Source organism: Myotis myotis, unplaced genomic scaffold, assembly GCF_014108235.1.
Source record: "Myotis myotis isolate mMyoMyo1 unplaced genomic scaffold, mMyoMyo1.p scaffold_m19_p_12, whole genome shotgun sequence".
Taxonomy (NCBI): Eukaryota; Metazoa; Chordata; class Mammalia; order Chiroptera; family Vespertilionidae; genus Myotis; species Myotis myotis.
The window spans coordinates 10283337-10296250 of record NW_023416316.1 but is presented as its reverse complement, the minus strand read 5'-3'; the positions used below and the strand labels follow the sequence as shown (position 1 = coordinate 10296250).

Here is a 12914-nt window from a genome sequence, read left to right as displayed (position 1 = left end):
TCTGGTCAAAGACACGTAGCTTGTTAACAACAAGGTTAAACCTACAAGTCATGCCCTCTGTCTCTCAATCCGACATACTTCCAAGTTATGCTTTCCTGCAAAATATTTCTGAAATCACTTGAAAATTATTGGTTTTTATCTGAGTTTTAGAGTCTGTCCAGTACACAATAAAGATAAGAAAAAGGCCACAATCTGCTTTAAAGATCCCAGGACTACAACTTGAGGTAGAATAGTCAGGCATTCCATGCTTAATTCATTCCTTGACTTGAAACCATAAAATTAGTCTTTGTCCTAAAACAACCCATCAAACAATGAACACCCTCCAACTTTGTGTTATCATTTACTCCCTGAAAATGAAAAAAGGGAAGATGGAGGATGAGAAGGGGAAGGGACAGAGAAGAAGAAAAGGAAGGATAAGGATGAGGACTGCTGTGAGAAGCCAAGTAAAGTGCTAACCTGGATTTTTCTTTCATGAGGGGTCAGGTTGTACTTGGCAGATGAATGAATGAACTTCGACAGGTCATTTGCATAGTATTTGTATATTCAAATCCTTTGGTATATTCACTCCTCTAAGGCTTTTGGTAGGGAGGGTAAGGATCATCAACCATTTTTTTTAATAGGAAAAATTGAGGCCAAAACCAGTTTGGCTCAGTGGATGGGGCGTCGGCCTGCGGACTGGGGGGTCCCGGGTTCGATTCCGGTCAAGGGCGTGTGCCAGGGTTGCGGGCGCGTCCCCAGTGGGGGGTGTGCAGGAGGCGGCTGATCGATGTTTCTCTGCCATCGATGTTTCTGGCTCTCTATCTCTCTCCCTTCCTCTCTGTAGAAAAATCAATAAAATATATTTTAAAAAAAAATTGAGATTCTTGTAGGTGGTTGACATTCCTGTGGGGTACAGCTGATGGAGGATCCAGGTGGCCTGCATGTCCCACGCTTAATCTGGTATTTTAAAAAAGGAAGAAGGGACACACCAACTTGGGTAGGGGCAAGAATACATTTTTACTGAAGTGCTCATAGCCCTGCATCCCATTTCTTGTGCACTTGGCCATCTCCCTGTTCTTCTGTGAGCTCCCCAAAAGCAAGGACCACGCTCATTCTCCATGAGAGTGTCTCCCCTGCCTAGTGGAGTGCCAGCTGCCTAGTGGAGTGCCAGGCGCCTGGCATGTTTTCATTGGTACAGACACATGCTGCTTTGGTAACCACTTACTCCTCACTTAGGTATTGGAGATATACCCAACTTGCTTTAATTGTAAATCAATATGTATTTAATTTTAAATGTCATCACTATAACCATCCATTTCTGAGTTCCTGGCACTGCGAATTTTAGGGTGCTGCTCGTATTTCAAGGAGAGCAGTGGGTGTCTAGCCCTGATTCTAGATTGCTCTTGGCTGTGCTTGAGCTTAGCACCAACATTGGCTTCAGACTTGGCCCCCACTCAGAACTCTCTTTGCTACCACACCCACCAAAATTCTTTACCTATTACAGCTCATGAACTTGGAGGGATTAAAGGGAGTGCCAGTGGGGGGAGCTGATGTTTAGAGTCCAGACACAGACAGACTCACCTTTCTCCCAGGAAGGGTCTCCCAATTATGCCTCAGACAGGGCTATTTTCAAAGTAGAAGCCAGGACCTGAGTCCTTAATACCATGGCATCCTGTCTGTGCTGGACACTAGAATTCAGTATTTATCTTGGTAGAAAGCATGAGTTGATGCCCGAGATGTGAGATAAGAAGGTTGTTTTTTGGTGCCGGGAGTGGGCGGGCTGCCTATGGAGCCGGGCAGGGGTCCATTGTCAGGTCTCACTTTGACACTCCTGGACGAAAAGAGAAGAGAGATATTTTGCCTGGTGGCCAGCACCCAGCTAGGGAAAACTGGACATGGGAATTCTGGCAGCCGGTCCATACATACCATCTTCCCAGTGCCCTCATGCCCAGGCTGGGAAGCCCAGGGCAGTGCCCAGGGTCACGCTGCTCATTCAGTGTCTGAACCCACCTGGAGTTCAGATCTTTGGCAGGTGGTTTGGGCATTAGACCTGGAAACAGAAGGGCTTTGTGTCCTTGGACAGTTATCCGAACTCAATGAGCCCATGTGTGAAACAGGAATGATTTTTAACACTGGGATCAAACACGATAACATAAGCAAACGATCTTATTTATGTTAAGTACTGTCCACGCTCTAACCACGGTCAATGCACTTCTCACTACAGTTTAGGCAAGTGAGCCGTGTAGTCTCTATCGCAGTTACTCAGTGCTGCCCTGTCTTGCGAAAGCGCCCACAGAACATACACTGTAAGTAAATGAGTGTGGCAGTGGTCCATTCAAACATTACTGACAAAACAGGCAGCAGACCCAGCCTGGCCTATGGGCCACAGTGTGCTGACCCTGCTCTAGATGCATCAGTTACCATCGGTGACACAACAAATGACCTTAACATTTAGGAGCTTAAGACAACCATTTGATTATGCTGATGGATTTTGTGGGTCCAGCATTCAGACAGGGCACAGCAGGTTGGACTGTCTTTGCTGGGTGAAGTCTGGAGCCTTATGATTGAAAAGTTAGGGGCGACTTGGCTACTTGGGCTGAAATTACCTGAAGGCTCCTTCTTACATTCATCTGGAGCCTGGGCTTGGATGACCCTAACATGGGGACCCTGAGGCACCTGGAGTAGCTGTTCCATGTGGCATGGCTTCTTCACACTGGGATGTCTTGCACAGTGTCTCAGGGCTCCAAGCGAGAGTGTTTCAGCGAGCAACGTGGAAGTCTCGTAGCCTCTTATGACCCAGACTCAGTCGTCACCCCATGTCTCTTCTGCTGTATTCTATTAATCAAAGTGCTTGTGAACTTGCCCACATTCAAGGTAAAAGGACATAGAGCATCCTCCGCCTCTCAGTGGGAGCAAGGTCAAAGAATTGGGGGAGGAGCTCATTTTAAGACCATCATAGAAGAGATTAACAATGTAAGCAACACGCAGGTGTGTTTTGAGTTCTTTATCCCACTAATATCCTTTTGAAGGTGGTAATAGTATCATCCACAGTTTAAAGATAAGAAACACTGAAGAACAGAGAGGTTATTTAACTGCCCAAGGTCATAAAGGCAGTAGGTGGTAGAACCAACATTTGAACTTGGGTAGTTCTAACCATGCTCACCATACCCTGCTGCATTGTGGTCATGGAACGAGAATGCTCTTTCTACTCCTCGGGCAGTGCAGGATTCAGACCCCGAATCTTTGGACTGTTGGGGGCCTAGCAAGTTTCCCAACTAGCCAATAATCAACTACAAACATTCTTACGCACCTGCTCGAGGTCCAGGCTGTTCTGTGCACCATGTGTAGGCAAAGGGAAGAGGGATGGTATTCAGTGTTGTTCATAAGAAACCTAACATATGGGGCGAGGGGATTGAATTCTGATTTAATTCTCACAACCCTGTGAGCTAGAACCCTTGTCCCCAGTTTACAGATAAGGAAACCAAGGCCCAGGGTTAAGTTGCTGCTTGCCCAGTAGCTAATGCCATTGAGATTAGAACCCATCTGACATTCAAGCACATGTTCTGTGCCATATGCTGCGATAGAGAAAAATCTGGAATGGAAAACCCTGTCTTTTTCTGAGGGAAAACCCTCCAGTCCCTAGAAGAGTGTCAGATCTAGCCTGTCCCTCAGAGCTGATCCTGGTTTAGTTCTCTCACTGTGACGACAGGAGACCGAGACCCAGAGGAGGGCTGCTGGGTGCCTCTGGCCATCCAGCTGCCCAGCCCTGAGCTGAGCCACCAAGCTGTGCTGGGAACAGCGGGAGGGGAGTGATGGTGGTTGAAAGGTGGCCGGGGGGGGGGGGGGGGGGGGGGGGGGGCGGGGCGGCAGTGAGGTTGTTTGCCAAAGCCGCCGGGGGGAGGGGGGAGGAGGAGCATTTTACAAGACCAGGGCTTCTGGCCTGGAAACATCTGTTTCCCTTCAAATCAGCAAGGAGACTTTTGCCTCCCCAAAATGCCTAAATCATGTGGCGGCTGGGGAAGAGCAGGCGTTGGCCTGGAGACTTCAAACGCATTCCCCCGTACTCTCGGGGACCGTCCTGACGCGGGCCTCGGGGGCCCTGTCTCGGCTCTTACCCCCTGTCAGATCCGTGAGAAGCTCTCACTGCCAATTAACTTCTCAGTTTCAGTCTCTCACCCCTGCTGCGTGCGGGGCCTGGGGTCTTGGATGGGACCAACAGCAGCTTCCTCCCCACCCACCTCCTCTCATGTCCACCGGGACAGCTTGCTCTGGGTGAGGGAGTCAGGCCCTGGGCCGTGGCAATAATGCCCACCGCCATCTCGCATGGAGGGCTAGCACATGCCGGGCGTCATGGCGAGCACTTCCATACCACATTTCATTCATTCCAAAGAGGGCGCTACAGAGCGGGATTGAATAGTACGATTCGTATTGTACAGGTGGGTAAACTGAGGCAAGGTCTCACAATACACAGGGAGCCAGAAGTTAGAACCACATCGCCTGATTTCAGAGCCGTGCTTTCAGCTGTTCCCTTCTTCTGCCTCCTGTCACGACCCTTCGGTGTCATCACATTTTGTTCCTATTACAGATGGAAAAACTGATTTCCACACAAGGCAACCACTGCCTCATAGTTGACTGCGGCACTCATTAAGTCTGTCATTCATTCTGGAAAGTATTTGCCAGGCACCTCATGGTTTAGGTAGCTGAGCCCGGGGTGGAGGTGGATAGAGGTGGGTCCTGAAGATATTCACTTACTCGTGGGGCAAGACACAGGTGTATGGGCACTGGCCTGCCCGGATGCATGTGTTCTAACGGGGTCTCTTGCAGGGAGAAAGGCTTTCCGGAGGAGATGAAGTTTGATTGATGCCTCCAGGACAAGGTGGTGAGGGTCCAGTGGAGAAGGGACAGGGTGGCCCCAAAAGAGGGTACAGCATGTGCAAAGGCAGAGGTGGAATCTGTGTTCCAGAATCATTGGCAGCTGGATATGATCCTGCTGTGGATCAGAGTTGCAAACAGATTGGTAAATGAGGGTAGATGCGTGGCCAGAGTTCATTTGCAACTCAGTGATGATTAATGTCCCATGAATGGACATGATGAAGTGGCACTAAGAGCCCCTGGTAAGGGGTTTAGACTTTGTCTTGAGGATGTTGGAGAAACATGGACGATACTTTGCGTTTGACTAGTCGGTCCCAAGGCACGTCCCCAAGGGTTGAAATCCCAGTACACTAAGACCCTCTTGCCTTAGGCATCTGTGCAGAAGCTGGGACGTGGACTCAGGGTTTCAGCCACCTTGGCCAGTGTTCTTTCTCCTGAAACAAGATCAGAGGGTTTGAGCCCGGAGTGCCAGGTTCCTACGCAGCCCAGCGCACTTCATCCTCGGAGCACCTCTTTTATAATACAAGTGCCCACGGGTGCAATGGGACCAAAATCGGCCATCGAAGAAACACAAGGAGGAGTTGGAAAAGCCAGTGTGGGTCCTTGTTCAAGTCTCTTTCCTTCCTGGGCTTCAGTTCCCCCACTGTAACATGAGGCTGTGGAGTTCATGATGGCTCAGGAGTCCTAGTTCAAATTTCATGGCTCTCAGCCTGTCCCAGGGGGGCAAAAAGAAAATGAAAGAACTGAGCAGAAGGCAGCCGGCACCCTGCTGGATCCCTGAGAAACACAGAGGTCTGGCTGCTCCCTCTCGGTCGCTCTCTCTCCCCGCTCACTCTGCTCTCCAGTGAGCGTGGACGTGGGTCTGTTTCTCTCTCTCCCTCTCCCTTTCCCTCTTCCTTCTCCCCGTCAGGGGCCGCCACACTCTTCCCTTCACAAAGGGCCCCCCAGGCCCGGCCTGGTCCCCTAACAGCTTTCAGATGTGTCTCTGGAACAGTTCTTCAATTACAGCTGAGACAGGCAGAAAGCGTATGGCCTTGTGACTTTTGACCCAGGCCTGTGAGGTTGACATCTTCCTCTTTCTCCACCCCTCTGCCCCCGCCAGCAGGGTGGCCCAGGCCGCCTCCATCCTGGGCCTCCCCTGACACCTTCGGTTACTCTCATAACACAAACAGCCGCTACCTCTTAGGGAGCAAGGATTGAACCAGGCCTGTCCCGATCATTATATCGTTGAGTCCTGATCCGCAATGTGTGAGATGTGGATAATGTCACCCTATTTGACAGGTGCAGAGACTGAGGCTCAGGGAAGGTGAAGGGGAAAGCAAGAATTCTCCCCAGGTTTTATAACCCGAAAGCCTGAGACTCCTTCTTCCCAACATGCCGTTATTCATGCTGCCCGGCTAAGCAGAGAGGTGACCCTGGACCCTCTCGGTGGAGGCGATGTATTGCAGAAGCACCATGGAAACCTACATAGCCAATGGGGAAGCAGAGTTAAAGAGAATCCACCTCCTCATGCCTGGGCTCATTCACACAGTCCACTCACTGCAGCCTTTAATGTTTCCCTCCATTGAAACGCATCCCCTTCTCTCCCACTCAAAGAAAGCATTTTTCAAACGTGTACTGTTGCACAAATAAGTGCTGTTATATGGTCTATATAGAAATCTGCAACTCACAAGCCCCTTCTCACACATCCTTCCGCATGGTCCTCCTAGAGACAGCCTCGCCCTGTTCCCATATTGTTGAGGCAGACACTGACGCTGAGAAACGAGATGTGCCAGGCTGGAGTCCCTTCATTTACTCAAACACTTACTGCATGCCGACCATCCACGCAGTGCTGGGTTCCATGCCAGGGACGCGGCAGTGCCCACGCTGAAGTGCACACCCAGGCTGGGGCTTGGATCCCGCCTCCTCCACTTTCTAGATGGGTTATGGTATGGGTAGTAAGGACTTCTCAGTGTCACCCAACCGTGTCCTGACCGCCCCCCTACTTTGCTACTTATTTTCACATCCTGAAGTTCCTTTGCGATCTTGCTTTCAGTCCCTCCCTCCGCAAGGTTTCCCAATCTGAACGCACCTTGCAGAGCCCTTACGTTTCACATCCACGCACGCTGTGCTGTGAGGTGGACAGCAGCCTCCTGTCACTGACGCCTGATGCTGTAGACGCGCCCCGCCTGTGCGTCACTTGGTAGCCGCCGGGTATCAGATCCACTCTCATGGTGTCACAGTGTTTGTTACTCTCATTTTACTTCATAAAGGCCCCACAGCACCAGCGTAGTGATGCTGGCAATTTGGACATGCCAAGGAGGAGCCATAGCATGCTTCCTTTAGTTGAAAAGGAAAAAGTTCATAACTTAATAAGGAAAGAAAAAAAATCGTATGCTGAGGTTGCTAAGAACAAACCTTCTATCCATGAAATTGCCTAAAAGATCTTATTGTAGGTACGCATGTGTGGAAAAACATTGTACGCATAGAGTCAGGTACTATCTGCAGTTTTAGGCATCCACTGGGGGTCACAGAACATATCTCCCTTGGGTAAGGGGGGACTATTATGCAATATGGTTAAGAACATAATCTTTGGATTCAGGCAGATCTACGGTCTGGTCCCCTGTTGCTACTTAATATGTAATAATAGGTCAATTACTTACATCTTTGGAACCAATGTCCTTATCAGCAAAATGTAAACAATCACAGTACCCAGCTCATAATAATGGAATAATGCATGTAAATGGCCCGGTACCTGTGAGCACTCTTTAGCTGGCAGCCATGCCTGGCGTTACAACAGGGCAGTGTGCTGGGTTCCCTGCACCTGAGCTGACAATTGTGCAGGGAAGGACTGTTTTCTTCCTGATTCACATACGAGGAGACTAGGATCACAGAGGATAATCAACTAGCCTAAGGCATGAAGCTAGTGAGCACCACTCCAGTGGATGCCCATTGGGCTGCAAGGCTCCTCCTGCTTCCACACAGCATGCCACCAGGGCTCTGGGCGATCCCTCCTCTACCCCTGGCCCAAGGCCCTCTGCAGCCAGAGGGCTCAGTGCTGACATTCCTGTAGTGTGAGGAGGTGTCTCTGTGGGCCTGTCATCGGCCCAGTGGCATGTCCCATTGCAGCCGAGGATGTGGAACATGTATGCATGGTCATGGGGTTCGCTGCCAGCTGGGCTTGTGGCATCACAGATACATACCTGGCCTGATGGGCTGATAAATTCCTTTGTGCACCAAGAATGTCAGCTTCCTACTGCTTGCTATTTCAACTGGGGAAGCATAGAGAGGACGTTGCTACTATACTGTCTCAATTACAATGAGATTCCGTATTAATAGTAAGGAGTAGGTTAGAAACATATTCCTGGGATGGGCTAAGTATGTCCCAGTTCTTTAAAAGAGAACTTGGGTTGTTTTAAAGAGGTTTACACACACACACACACACACACACACACGAGACAAATGGTCTTTTATCCATAAAGATACTGGCGTCTGCTTACTGTGACCCTTGTACCAAGAAGTCAAGAAGTTCTGATTCACGGCGTCTTTTGTAAAAACATCCTTTGGGGCATCAGACCACCAGGTATCCATGCTTGGAGGGCCCGTGTAGTTCACCCAGTCCAGATCCCCAAAGCCAGCAAGGGTAGATGTGGAACAGCAAGAGTTGAGAGTCCAGGGTACGGCTTTAAAGTAAAACAGACCCGGCTACAAGTCCTGGCTCTTCTCTTTATCTAACCTTGTGACTTGGGACAGATTGCTTCATTTTTTTTTTTTTTTTTTTTTTGATCTTCAGTTTCCTCTTCTAAAAGATGGAGACAATAAATGCGATTATTTATTTTAAATAGAAATGGCACTGCCTCATTACAGTTGGAGCTAGGTGAGCGTACCTAAGGGAATTATATGTATACAGAGCTGGTATCCACAGACCTTTGGCCGGCTGACAGTTTTTAAATGCATGGGCTTTGGAGTTGTACAAACCTAGGCTTAACCCGCCAGTCCCAGGAATTCCTCTGTGGTTCTGGGCAAGCTACTTCCTCTTCCTGACCCTCATATAAAATAGAGTAATAGTGGCTATTTTTTAGGATTGTTTGGGGGAATTAATAGTAAAAATGCAGGTAAAACTGCTCAGCTCAGGGCTTGACACATATTAAAGTCTTGGTACATATTAATTAAGTTGTAAAATAAACTCATTTATTAAGTGCCTAACATCTGCGGTCAATCAGGGCTCATCATTCTGCAACTTGGAGACCGTAGTCTTAGCCCTTTTTATATAACATGAGTGAGCTGAGGTACTGGGGAAGGAGGGAAGGAGAGAGGCCCCCTGAGACCACAGTTTCTTCTACTTGACTCCGGGAAGCCTCTTCCCACGCTCGCTACCGCCTCTGTCCTTGAAGACAGATGAAAGGACCGCATGACAGAGACAAGACACTCACATGCTCTACAGTCCTATTCAGGTTGCTCCTGGCCTTCAAGGCTCCCCTCTTCTTGGAAGTCTCTTTAGACTTTATTTAAACCACAGAACGTTGTGATCTGGAGGTGTGAAGGGTCAGAGAGCCTTCTCAAGGTAGGCCAGAGGGTAGGGACTGCTCCAGAAAGAATTCTGTGCACTGGATTGGACCCAAATCTACCTGGTTCATGGTTTCCAGCTCTTTCCTTTTAAAGCCACACTGTCTGTCTACATCCCCTAGCACAGCATGGAGCCTTGGGCGACATCATAGAAAGGTGGGGACATGCCTTGTACCTAGAATAACACTGAGACTCCCACAGGTGCCCACTAACCTTGCACCTCACATCGTTTTGCTAAAGCCACACCCGCTGCCTGTTCCTCCAACAGCCTGGGCTCCTTCCTCCTCGGGGCCTTTACTTACTGCTCTCCCTGTCTGGAAGGCCCTTCCCCCAGGTCTTCCTCCTGTAAGCCAGTTGCTTCTCATTATTCGGTTCTCAGCCCAGTCCTGCTCTCCACCTGAAGTCCTCCATGGACAACACTGTCTAAAGCACCTACGTTCCCCTCCACATTAGTCTTCTTCACTTTCTCCTATTATATTACTTCTCACATTTACCATTAATAGAATATTTTGTTTACTTTTTGATTTGCTTTATGCATGCAGGGACCTTGAATCTCTTGCTCATCTTTATAACCTGAGCACCTTCCTACAATAATTCCTGGTGCACATTTAATGCCCAATAAGTTAAATAAATGAATGGAGTAAGGTAGGTGAGTGTACCCAGCTATCTAGGATGGCATGGGGTTCACTTCTCAAGTGCTCTGTTCCTCAGTAGCTATGAGTCCATGGAAAGATGCGCAGTCTAAGTCTGGGTTTCCTCGGGGGTGAAACGCAGGCGATAATAATCCCTGCCTTCCAGGTTTGCTTGCTTGTAAATAAAGAGATAAAGTGCAAAGGGCCCAGGAGGCAGTTGGTGCTCAGTAAATGGTTTATAATGATCTTTTTTTGGAAATCATTTCTCCTGCAGCCTGAGTGTTCCCGACCACACCTGTGCTGTGGCCCAGGTTCCTCTTTGCTTTGCTTGTCCGGGGCCTCAGAAGCCACAGCCCGGTGCTCTGTTTTCTTGCTGTGCTGCAGGTTCACTCTGTACGCTGTGGACACACGGGGGAGGCACTCGGAGCTCAGCACGGTGACCTTGAGGACAGCCTGTCCACTGGTGGATGACAACAAGGCGGAAGGTAGGTGACCCATTGCTTCACTTCCCAGGGGACTCCCATATTGTCTCTAACTTTTGTACCCAACAGTCACTAACCACCACCTCTTTCCTGCCCCCCCCCCCACATCTATTGGCATTGGGAGAAGAAAGTAAAGGAACTGAGGGAGGAGGAACATGGAGCTAAATTCATCAAAGCCATAAAAGAAACCCAGAATGGGCCACAATATCTTTGCCAGTGGACAGACCTGCTCCTCTTTTATAGAGTTTGTCTGTGTTTTGATTCCAAGTCAAGCAGTGATGGAGAGGAAGAGGCCCATGGCTGTATCCTGGCCCTTCGCCTGCACTTCTTTGAGATCTGTCACTTTTGTTCATTTTAGTCTATGCTGCAGCTGGCAGAATAGTGGCACCAAGAAGACCACTTTGCCAGGGCAGACCAGCAGCCCCCAAACGACAGATGAGCAGATTACTTAGAGACAGTTTGTGCAAAAGAGGGCTAAAGGGCCCCTGGCTTTAGTAGCCAGAGCAGCCTCTATTGCCTGCCTCGTTGGGCCTTTATTGGAATTTTTATCTTTAGATACAATCAGGTGAGTAATCTTGGGAGGACACATGTTTACATTGTCCTCTAGGCAAGGGCATCCAGGGATTAAGCATAAGGATTCCAGTAAACACCCAGGGGTCTGCATGTGTCCAGGCTTGTTTGGAAAGGTCAAGGAATAATTAGGGGCGCCGCCTTTGACACTCCCCTAAGTCGGAATTCCGATAAACAGGGCAGGTGGCCTTCCACACACTTCCCTTTTCTCAGAATGTCCTCCTTACAACTTTCCAACCAGGTCTCTTGTGCTCCCCAACACCACTTCAGCTTGCTGTACCTGTGTAGACATCACTGGCTGGTCACAGCACACTCTCCCATCCAGCTCGGGGGGGGGGGGGGGGGGGGGGCGGGGTGGCCTCACACTCCTCTGCAGCATAGAGCTACAATGAGCGAGCGGTACTATCAGTCAGAGTTCACACGCAAGAGTAAACCTTTTTGCTGCTCCTGTTCCATGGATTGTAAATATCAGGCAAAACACCTGACAAAATAGAACCAGTCAGTCAGATCCACTGTACACGTCATTCCCGGGCAAGGGCAACGTGTAGATGCAGCCTCTACGTCAGGACTGGCAAAGATGTGATAGCAGCTCACGCCCTGCTGGTTCACTTCAGGCTGCGCGAGTGCTTTCTCAGGCCCTGGCACAAGCAGTGCAGGAGACGCGGAAACCTCCTCTTTGGAGTTCATGCTCCACAGGGAGAGAGAGACATTTCTCCAAGAGGCTCCATACCAAATGCTCTGTGCGCAGGTAGGCGAGAGGAAGCGGTGAGCTGCTGAGTCTCAGAGGCAAAGGGACTTGAGACGTTTTCCTGAGAATTTCATTAATTCTACTTTAAAATAACGCAGCCCAGCGGGAGTGGCTCAGTTGGTTGAGCATTATCCTGTACAGCGAGAGGTTGCATGTCCGATTGCCTGTCAGGGCACATACCTGGGTCGTGGGTTCAATCGCTGGTCGGGATATGTATGGAGGGCAGCCAATCGATGTCTGCCTCTCTCTCTCTCCCTCCCTCCCCCCACCTTCCTCTCTCTGGGTGTGTCTTTAGATGAGGATTAAAATACATAAAAAAAGATACCTTAAAATAATACATTCACATTGTTAAAAAATATAAGAAAAATAAAAATCAGAGTAGAAAATAAGGCAAAGTAAATGCACCCCCCAGTTCTCCTAGAGCAGTGGTTCTCAACCTTCCTAATGCCGCGACCCTTTAATACAGTTCCTCATGTTGTGGTGACCCTCCCAACCATAAAATTATTTTTGTTGGTACTTCATAACTGTAATTTTGCTACTGTTATGAATTGTCATGTAAATATCTGATATGCAGGATGTATTTTCATTGTTACAAATTGAACATAATTAAAGCATAGTGATTAATCACAAAAACATTATGTGATTATATATGTGTTTTCCGATGGTCTTAGGCGACCCCTGTGAAAGGGTCGTTCGACCCCCAAAGGGGTCGCGACCCACAGGTTGAGAACCACTCTCCTAGAGGCAGCTGTTGTTAGCAATGACTTGGGGACATACATAAATTTTGATCAGTCTTCAAAGATACAAAGACATGCTTTCTACTCAGGAGAGCTGCCTATTAAGGTCCATTGATTGGTAGGAATGGAGGGAGGAGTATGAATGGTCATGAATGGCAAGTGGAAGATTCTGGATTTCCTTTGAACGATTACTGAATGAGGACCTGTCAGACCTGATCACAGAAACATGCTGGGAAAATGGCAGAGAGGATACAGAAATAGACTATTGAGATGAGCCCAAGACAGTTTACTTAAGCCTCTGTACTTGCTTTAATGTTAAATCACATGCACAAAACTTACATTAATAATG

The 12914-nt window shown here is 48.8% G+C and overlaps 1 protein-coding gene across 2 annotated transcripts in view; it reads left to right on the top strand.

Annotated features, from left to right (window-relative positions):
- The window catches only part of ASTN2 (astrotactin 2), a 746156-nt gene that overhangs the window by 718790 nt on the left and 14452 nt on the right, over positions 1-12914 (top strand). For both annotated transcript variants that reach the window (XM_036329825.1, XM_036329824.1), the window contains exon 21: positions 10413-10513. In XM_036329825.1, coding sequence (XP_036185718.1) covers positions 10413-10513 — 101 coding nt within the window. The remainder of the gene's footprint in view (positions 1-10412; positions 10514-12914) is intronic.